The sequence below is a fragment of the Pezoporus flaviventris genome, unplaced genomic scaffold (assembly GCF_033815535.1).
Source record: "Pezoporus flaviventris isolate CSIRO_AGI_PZ_B2104156 unplaced genomic scaffold, CSIRO_AGI_Pfla_v1 ptg000013l, whole genome shotgun sequence".
NCBI lineage: Eukaryota > Metazoa > Chordata > Aves > Psittaciformes > Psittacidae > Pezoporus > Pezoporus flaviventris.
In genome coordinates, this window is record NW_026892561.1 from 7,321,167 (window position 1) to 7,331,042 (window position 9,876).

General features: G+C 57.6%; 2 protein-coding genes across 2 annotated transcripts in view; one reads left to right on the forward strand and one right to left on the reverse strand.

Moving 5' to 3' along the window:
* ZSWIM5 (zinc finger SWIM-type containing 5) overlaps positions 1 to 4,045 on the forward strand; it is a 98,479-nt gene extending 94,434 nt beyond the window's left edge. The window contains exons 12-14 of the mRNA XM_061451383.1: positions 1,458 to 1,621; positions 1,906 to 1,987; positions 2,485 to 4,045. Coding sequence (XP_061307367.1) covers positions 1,458 to 1,621; positions 1,906 to 1,987; positions 2,485 to 3,347 — 1,109 coding nt within the window. The 3' untranslated portion in view covers positions 3,348 to 4,045. The remainder of the gene's footprint in view (positions 1 to 1,457; positions 1,622 to 1,905; positions 1,988 to 2,484) is intronic.
* Positions 4,046 to 5,871: 1,826 nt separating this feature from the next.
* On the reverse strand, positions 5,872 to 9,777 carry UROD (uroporphyrinogen decarboxylase). Its single transcript, XM_061451387.1, is given in 11 exon segments — positions 5,872 to 6,141; positions 6,302 to 6,368; positions 6,637 to 6,737; positions 6,852 to 6,989; positions 7,114 to 7,275; positions 7,519 to 7,716; positions 7,814 to 7,876; positions 8,076 to 8,155; positions 8,238 to 8,350; positions 9,489 to 9,630; positions 9,633 to 9,777. Coding segments are annotated over 11 exon segments (1,374 nt in total). The 3' UTR covers positions 5,872 to 5,976.
* Positions 9,778 to 9,876: the final 99 nt, after the last annotated feature.

A 9,876-nucleotide genomic window follows, 5' to 3' on the forward strand; every position in this document is an offset into this window, starting at 1 on the left:
TTTCGGCAGGGCAGGAGATGGGGCCAGCTGTGCTGGATGGGGTACCTTGGTCCCAGCCACAAGGGACTCGTAAAACATCTCCTCACTCAGGCCTCTTCGGTCACTGCCCAGGCACAATGATGAAGGCAAGCACAGGCTTTTCATTAAACATCCAGGCTCACTGCCTTAGCATCTTCTTCCTCATTGCTGCTTTTCCAGGGCTGATGTCCTGATGGAGAGCTTGTACCTGGTTTGTCCTTTAGTTTCTTCTACCCTTCCAGTGCCTAACAGCAAACGAGGTTTTTATGCCAGGGGTGTAGGGCTGTTGGATTGCATCTGTTTTTTCCCACCATCCCCTTCTCCAGGTGTCCCCCACCACGGCATGTCCCTGTGTCCTCAAGGCCTCTCTTGCCTATGCCCCCACAAGCTATTTTAGGGAGGCAAGTGGCTGCTGTGGGTGGCAGGAGATACCTTTAGCTGTTTGTCACCCAAGATGTCTCTGTGTACCCAGGTGCAGCACTGGGTCCTTCAGACTGTTGTGTGTTACTTGGTTTTCTTTGTGTAAGGTTCATCTGCTTAATTTAGAGCTATGAGAGTAGAAACATGAACCTGGAACAAAGCAGAGAGACCTAATATGACTTGTTGGTATCTCTGGTCTGCAGCCATGCCAAAGGTCCCTTTCCACACTCTATGTCCCACAGGGTCTGACAGGAGGATTTCCCAGGCCAGATACAGCATCATGATACTAATATGCCTTGATGGGTCCCTCTTCCAAGATCCTGCCCATTTCCCAATGCCGTCACATACCCTTGTAGCACCCATGGCTTCCAGTGACAGGAGACCCACAACATCACTGAGTGTTGTGCCAGGAACCCCCTTCTTTGGGGGTACCTCAGCCTCTCTCAGTTGTGAGAGCTGTGTATCTGACCTGGGACATCCAGGACCAAGCCACAGTGTACCTGGGTGGCCCTGGCCCAGCCTTTGATAGCTTTGCAGAGGGAAGGGACTTCCTGATCAAGACAGTATGTGTACAGGAAGCAGCTTTTCTTCTTTTTACTGTTTCTAAATGAAGAATGACCTTTCTGCAGCCGTTCAGCACTGGGCATCTCCCCAAACCCCTCCTTTGTTGGGAAGAGTCTGCTTTACAGCTGTCGAACCCAGGGTAGAACATCCAGGTGCCTGGAAACGTCTGCTAATGCTCCAGGATGTGTCTGGGATCACTCAGGCTTGTTTGTTCTCTCTGTGAGAGGATGTTCTTGAGCGAGGATGGGTGCTGTAAGATGTGTCACCTCCCGGGGAGGACACTTCATTTTGCTGTTGGACTGCAGGGCTTGATCCAGCATCCCTGTGCATCCCTCCGCATGGGTGTCCAGAGGGGCTGAAGGGGTTGTTTAACCACTCGGTGCAGGCAGGAGATGGGGCTAGAGGGGAAGCTGGTGGGAGGCTGAGCCCATCTGATTGTTCTTGCCTACACCCAGGAGACATGCTGCGCCTACGCACGGTGCTGGAGGCCATCCAGAAGAACATCCACTCTTCCTCCTTGATCTTCAAGCTGGCTCAGGATGCGTTCAAGATCGCCACGCCAGCCGACAGCAACTCAGACACAACGCTGCTCAACGTGGCGCTGGAGCTGGGACTCCAGGTATGGGGTGGCACTGGGAATGCTGGTGGCCCTTCTCCCCCATGTGCTTTGGCAGTGGCACTGGTGATGGTCTTCCACCAAGCAGGGTGTCCTCTGTGGAAGGGGTCAATTCCTCCCTGAGCAGGGGAGCTCAGGCCTGGGAGGCCCCTGTGCCTGATGCAGTTTGGGTGGAGGCGAGGCTGCACTGGGGAGCCGGTAGCCAGGTGGGACAGAGGGATCTTTGGGGAGCACCACTGTGTTGGGTGCCCTGTGGGGCAGCCAGTCACCCCGAATTTGCCTTGCAGGTGATGCGCATGACCCTGTCCACCCTCAACTGGCGGCGGCGGGAGATGGTGAGGTGGCTGGTGACGTGCGCTACCGAAGTGGGTGAGTGCCTTGCCATGCTAGGGAGACCCAGCCTGCATGCGATGGGAGGGACCCTAGGGTCATTCATAGCCCTGTGCATCTGAGCTCTTTTGGGCCTCCCACTTATAGAATCACAGGACAGTTTGGGTTGGAAGGGACCTTAAAGCTCATCCAGTTCCAACCCCCTGCCATGGGCAGGGACACCTTCCATTAGAGCAGGTTGCTACAACTCCCTGTGTCCAATCTGGCCTTGAACACTGCCAGGGATGGGGCAGCCACAGCTTCTCTGGGCACCCTGTGCCAGCGCCTCAGCACCCTGTGTAACTGGATGCACCTCAGAGCTGGCAGGGATAGGGCCACAGCAGTGGCCAGGTACAGGGCTGGGACAGGTCCCACCTCTGCCTGTCCCCTTCTGCCCTGTCCCTGCTTTGCCCTGGCTTTTGTCCTGGGACTTGGAAGAGCTCTGTGATCTGAGCCAGGCTCCAGGGCTGTGCTGTGACCCCAGTGTTTTCTTGCAGGGGTGAGGGCCCTGGTGAGCATCCTGCAGAGCTGGTACTCGCTGTTCACTCCCACGGAAGCCACCAGCATTGTGGCAGCCACAGTGATGTCCCACAACACCATCCTGCGCCTGAGCCTGGACTACCCGCAGCGGGAAGAGCTGGCGAGCTGCGCCCGCACCCTGGCCCTGCAGTGTGCCATGAAGGACCCCCAGAACTGCGCCCTCTCCGCCCTGACCCTCTGCGAGAAGGACCACATCGCCTTCGAGACCGCCTACCAGATCGTCATCGACGCCGCCTCCACCGGCATGACCTATACCCAGCTCTTCACCATCGCCCGCTACATGGAGCACCGGGGCTACCCGCTCCGGGCGTTCAAACTGGCCTCGCTGGCCATGACGCATCTCAACCTGGCCTACAACCAGGACACGCACCCAGCCATCAACGACGTGCTCTGGGCCTGCGCCTTGAGCCACTCTCTAGGCAAAAACGAGCTGGCGGCCATCATCCCACTGGTGGTGAAGAGCGTGCACTGTGCTACGGTGCTCTCGGACATCCTTCGCCGCTGCACCATGACGGCCCCAGGGCTGGCCGGCATTCCCGGCCGCAGGAACTCGGGAAAGCTGATGTCCACCGACAAAGCCCCACTGCGGCAGCTGCTGGACGCGACGATAAGCGCCTACATCAACACCACTCACTCCCGGCTCACTCACATCAGCCCACGGCACTACGGGGAGTTCATCGAGTTCCTCAGCAAGGCCAGGGAGACCTTCCTCCTGGCGCAGGACGGGCACATACAGTTTGCCCAGTTCATTGACAATCTCAAACAAATCTATAAAGGCAAGAAAAAACTGATGCTGCTGGTGCGGGAGCGGTTTGGGTGAGCCCTGGCCCCTGCCATGCTCACTGGCAGGGTCCGGCCACAGCAAGGGGACTCGGGAGAGAAGAAGGAAGGAAAGCAGAGATCACCTTCCCCCCCATCGGCAGAGGCTGCTCTGTTCTGGTCTTTTTGTTTCTTCTTTTTTGTTTGTTTGTTTTCTTTTGTTTGTTTTCTGTTTTTAATTTTATTTCCTTTCTTGGATTTAACCATTTCACACGCTGAGAGGATCCAGAGATTCCTTGGGCACAAACCAAAAGGCAACCACGGGGAAAAAGGATGGTTCACTCAGCCCCCTGCCCTCCCTTGCCAATACCAAAAGCTAACCTGGAAATCTAATACCTCTTTCCTGAAGGAAGCGGTCGCTGGAGGGATCCGAAGGTTGCAAAGTGCAGAAATCGTTAAATTTACATGGGGAATTCAAAATAAATAAGAGAAAAAAATAAAGAAGAGCGAGCAAAGAAACCTGCGACACTAGAACCTCATGCGTCACCAAAAGCGATGGCTTTGCAGAGCGCTTCTCCCGCCCGCCCGAGACATGCAAACTCCTCTATTTGTGAAGATACTTCAATAAAACAAGTTAAAGTAACTGTTCTCAGGGATTGCTTACTAAAAGTAACACAAAAAAGAAAAAAAAAAAAGCATTTATGATACTGTAAATATTATAGTATATGTGTCAATTATTAAATTGTAAAGTTATAATTATTTATAATTCTGTCTTTTATTTGGGGGATACTTGAAATTGTCATGGGCTGGGGCGATTATTTTTATTATTGCTATTATTATTATTGTTATTATTATTATTATAACTATTATTTAAAAAAACACACAAAACAAAAACCACAGACAAAAAGAGGAGGAGGCACGCGAACGTTTCTCAGGTCCCCACGGCATCGTCGGCAGCGAGAAGGGTGTGGGGGGAGGCGAATGTCGACTCACAGCCCTGGGACGGACGAATGGACAGGTGGATGGACAGAAGGAAGGAGGAGCAGCAGCCCAGCGCTTGAGGACAGTGAAGGAAGGGGCTCGGGGGACGCTCGCTCGGACACACATGGATGCTGGGGATGGAGGACACGAGCCCATCGCCTCGCACACACCGTCTCCCACGGGCGCAGGGGTGCGAGGTGCTTGGGCAGGCAGGTGGGCACCAGGGCTGCTGGCTCCTGGGGAGGGAGCAGGAGCAAGCACTGTTTGGCTTCCCAGCTTCGTGGTGCAGCCAATGCTTGGTCCTTCCTGGCTTTGCTCCATGCCAGGGGCAGACTTTCCAGACCTGGGCTGGCAGCTCTTTGGTTTTGGTTCATTTCTTTGCCAGTGGGTCGGGATGGCTGGGGGGGGGCAGAGCCAGTCTGGATGGTGACTTATAGTTAGAGAATGTGGGCTAGATATCTGCTGTCTGGTTTGACTTCTACTTTTTTGGCAAGTGACTTGTGTCCGCGGTCCGGCCAGGAAACCAATTGTACTCGGTCTGTGTCGCCACCAAACTAGCGGTCTTCAACCAGTCTGTTTCTCTCTTTTTTTCCTCCTTTCTTTACTTTTACTTTTTTGTTTTGCGTGCGTGTATGTGTGTGTGCGACCTTCATCTGATGTTTAATAATAAAAGGGATGAACGTTACTGCCTGTATCTCTACTGCCTTTCTCTGAAGTTGGAGGGGTCACCATGCTTGCTGGGTGGCCGGGTGTCAGCAGGTCCCTGCCCAGCTTGGGACACTGCCCCATCCATGCCAGCTAGAGCAGTGTTGGTGGCCACATCTTGATCCGTTCTACAGACAGCCTGGACCGCAGTGAGTGTGCTGCAGTGTGGGATGGGGTGGTATGGAATCATAACTCAGGGGTTTTGGGTGCTGGCAGCAGGGTTGCTGCTTCCCACAGGGTTTGCTGAGCCCCAGGCAGACTTTGCCCAAGGATCAGAGGAGACAGATAAGGAGGGAAGAGATCTCCAGGACCAGCAGGATGGTCCCAAAGAGTCTCTGGGAGCTGGAGGAGGATTATGGCAGTGCTATGGCCACAGTGTTTTTGCTGCGATCCCAGCCAGTGTGGCAGGGTGCTGGTGGTGGTACTGTCTGCAGGCTCCTGCCATGTGGCTGGCTGTCCCCTAGGTGAGTCCTGATGGGTCTCCCACCCACTAAATGATGCCCTGGTTTAATGCCATGTTGCCTATTCCCACATGAGCAGTACAGCGGCATTGCTTATGTCAAGCCTGTGGCAGTGGTGCGTTATGAGCGCCCAGCTCCCAGCCTCAGGCAGCTCCCCTCCCCTGTCAGAGCTGAGTGCATCCATAGTGCCAAGAGATGCCTATTGTGCTCTGGGTTCACACCCTCTCTTGCCACCCCTTGGCACAATACTGTGCAGCCTGGCCAGGACAGGCATCCCCCCCCTACTTTGCTATCATCCCAGTTTCCCCATTCTGACCTGCAGGACACGGCTCAGGGGCTCCCCCTGACTTCACATGCCCCACTGCCAGGCTGCCATCACTGCCCCTCTCCTCCAGGGCTGTCCAATTCCCATCCCCCCAGCCAGAGCCACACGGCTGCTGTGGAGAAGGTGCTGGTTTAATACTGCAGCCCAGCCTGGAGCCAGCCCTGTGACAACACGCTACTTGAGGCGACTGTGCCCAAATCAGAGTCCTGTCCCCAGGCTCAGCTGTGTTTGTTGATGTGGCGGGAATGAGCATGCACAGCCTCCACAAAGGCACCCACGTGCTCAGGGCTCATGTCAGGGTAGAGGCCATGGCCCAGGTTGGCAATGTAGCGTTGCGTCCCAAAACCCTCCAGCATCTTCTTCACCAGCTCACCAATCTTCTCCTGTAGGCACAGTAGGAAACCATTCATCAATCCCACCAGTCACCAGCCAGCCTGGGGGACTGCTGGGACACGAGCCAGCAATGCAGGTGGGGAAACTGAGACAGGAGGCCTTTAACACAGGCTAGAACTAGCCCAGTTGCTGGCAGTGGCCACAGCTTACCTTGGGTGCATAGAGAGCACAGGGATCTAGGTTTCCTTGCAGGGTGACATCTTTCCCTATCTGTGCACTGCAGCAAAGAGGAAGCAGGTGAGTTGTTGCATGTGGTACAGAGACTGGGAGCAGCCAGGTGCCTGCAGCCCCCACCTCAGCACACTTTAGGAGTGCTCAGTCTAGCCCCTGTTTGCTATGAGCATCACGTAGCATGGGGGCCCAACTATCCCCACTGCTGGACCAGCACTCTCCAAGCCTGGGATGACTCAGGTCAGAGGAAGAAGTGAGGGTACACCCAGCCTAAGGTGCTGCCCAGGCACCTGAGTGCGTTGCCACAGTCTTACCGAGCTTCCTGGGGCCGGATGGTCCAGTCGAGACCAACCACCTCGTAACCAGCATGGGCCAGGTCACGCAGTGCATAGTGTGCATCCTTTGCAAAGATGATCTGGAGAGGGAGGAGACAGGCAGTAACTCTGCTGTGGGTCAGACAGGTACCAAGGGTTGCGCCATGTCCGGCAGCCCCCAGATGTCAGGGTCAATCCAGGCAGCCCCAACTCACCATGGGCACCAGGGGCAGCGCCTCCTCCTTCAGCTTGCTCTTGACACCCTGGGCGATGTCTCGGATGTAAGGCAGGGCAAAGTCCTGGAACTGCTCCGGGCCCAGGTGCCCCGCATGGGACTCAAATAGCTGGAGTGCCTGCCAGGAAAACGGGCATGGGAGAGCTGCACCTCAGCCCCTCCTCCTGCTTTCAGAAGCTGGACGGTCTCTGCTTCCTGTCCCCAGTCCCTGCCTGGCCCTGTCCCCATGCCCCAGGACTCACCTGCGCTCCAGCAGCCACCTGCCCCACCAGGTAGTCAGTGATGACATCGGCCAGCAGCCGCAGCAGTCTGTGGCTTGCCTCGGGGTGCTGGTAGAGCCAGCTCTTGGCCTTGGCCATTGTAGTGGAGCCACCACCTTCGATCATGTAGGACATGAGCGTCCACTGTGGGAAGGAGTAAAGTGAGGACAGCGATGGAAGAAGACAGGAGGGGCTGGTCACAGTGCTGAAGGTAGGACCTCTGAGCACCCCAGAGCCTGGGGTACAGCTTCTCCTGCATTGACTGTCCCCTACGTACACACCCCTCTAGCAGCCACAGCTCTGGGGGTGTCATGGCTGGTGTCACTTCAGAAGAAAGAGCAGAGAAGCCCAGATAGGAAAGCCACATGGAGGAGCCACATCACTTACAGGCGCCCCAGAGAAGCCGATGAGGGGTACCCTGCCCTCTAGGCTGTGTCGTGTCAGTGTTATGGCCTGGAAGACGTAACCCAGCTCTGCAGTCACATCCACCTTCTGTCGCAGTTTCAGCAGATCCTCCACCTCCTTCAGGGGCTCTGTGAACGTGGGTCCTTTGCCAGGGACCATGACAACCTCCATGCCCAGTGCCTGGGGACAGCGAAGAATGGAAGAAGCAGGAATGGGGTGGCCCTCAATCCAGTCCCTTTCCCAGCCACTGCTCCCCACCACCACCTATAGCTCTCACCTGGGGTACCACCAAGATGTCAGAGAAGATGATGGCAGCATCCAAGGGAAATCGTCTGAGTGGCTGTGGAAGGGAAGATGCAGCATCAGTGAGGGGCTGGGATACCCTTCCCCATGGAAGACCTGGACAAGCACATGGGCAGCAGGGTCCCCAAGGGCTGCAAAACTTACTGGGGCCACCTGGGGTGACCAGACCCAAGGTTACTCCCCAACCCCTTCTGGGTGGCAAGAGGGGACACACAGAATCCCCAGAGGATGCTCACCTGCAGTGTCAGCTCACAGCACAATTTGGGACTCCGGCAAGTGGCAAAGAAATCCTGTGCTGCCCGGGTCTCCCGAAACTCTGCAAAGGACCAGCACGAGCATTATGGGGTGTGTGCTGGGCCACCCTTGCTGTGCCCCTCCATACCCCTCCACCCGCTCACCAGGCAGGTAGCGCCCAGCCTGCCGCATGCACCACACTGGGGTGTGCTCTGTCTCCTCCCCACGTGCTGCTCGCAGGAACGTGTCATTCTTCAGCTTGGGGAAACCCTTGGGGCTGTGGATGAAAGAGCAGATGTGGGCTGTCACCCACGAGGGCTCTAAGTGCCCTGCCAGATCCCCACTACCTGGCTGGTGACCCCACGAAAGGGCTTGTGCCCAGCAGTGACAAATGCTCCCCATCATGGTCCAGAGCCCTCTCCTGCTTGGGACTAGGGGGGGCCTCCACAGGGGGAGGCAATACCCAGCCCAGGGGGCCATGAGATTAAGTTATCGTGGCCAGCAGCTGCTCCCGCCTGGAGAGATTTGGGTCCATCCATGCCACTGATGTCCCCAGCTCCTATCTGTGCTGTGCAGCCCATGGTGACAACCACGTGTCCCAGCCTCCCCCTGCAGTGCCTCTGCTGAGGGGGTGCTGGAGCCTGGCCTGCCATAGGGATGGGACCCCAGGAAACACGGGGGGTGGCCAGCACCATCCTGCTGTGACCAGCCAGGGCCACAGGGACAAAGCGCCCAAAACACCCAGTGTGGGACCAGTCACTTCAGTGACTGCAGGACCAGTGGCCCGGCTGACCCATCCCAGGGCAGGATCAGTGCTCCTAGTGCCTCACCAATGACCCACCTCCACACCAGAATCCCCAGCACAGGACCCCAGTGCCACAGCACCCGTATCCCCAGTGCCACACCAGTGTCCCCAGCACAGGACCCCAGTGCCACAGCACCCATATCCCCAGTGCCACACCAGTGTCCCCAGCACAGGACCCCAACGCCACAGCACCCGTATCCCCAGTGCCACACCAGTGTCCCCAGCACAGGACCCCAGTGCCCCAGCACCATCCCCAGTGCCACACCAGTGTCTCCAGCACAGGACCCCAGTGCCCCAGCACCCGTATCCCCAGTGCCACACCAGTGTCCCCAGTACAGGACCCTAATGCCACAGCACCCGTATCCCCAGTGCCACACCAGTGTCCCCAGTACAGAACCCAAATGCCACAGCACCCGTATCCCCAGTGCCACACCAGTGTCCCCAGCACAGGACCCCAGCGCCCCAGCACCATCCCCAGTGCCACACCAGTGTCCCCCGTGCAGGCCCCACTGCCTGCCCCCCCTCACCGCACCAGAGGACCAGGGAGGGGGTCAGGGATGCGGACCCAGGCTCCCCCGCCCCGTCGCCCTCCCTGGTCCCGGTTACTCACAGGAGCCGCTCGCCGTCCTCCATACTCCCGCGCCGTCCCCAGCCTCCCCGCGGCCTCCTAACGCGTCCCGCCCCCGTCCCGCCCCGCTGGCACCATCTTGCCGTAGTCCCGCCCCTCCGTACACCGCCATCTTGTCCCGCCCCTCCGTACACCGCCATCTTGTCCCGCCCCTCCGTACACCGCCATCCTGCCAGGCTTCCCGCTGCTCCATACGCCGCCATCTTGCCCCGTTCCTCGCCACACGGGCGCTGCCATCTTGCCCTACGTCCGCCCCGTTGGGCGCCGCCATCTTGCCTTGTCGGCGGGCGGGGTTTGCCGTAAACCCGCGAGTAGCGACCCCATCAGTGCGGGGTTCTGTCGCTGCGGCGCCGTGCACGGATCCCGGAGC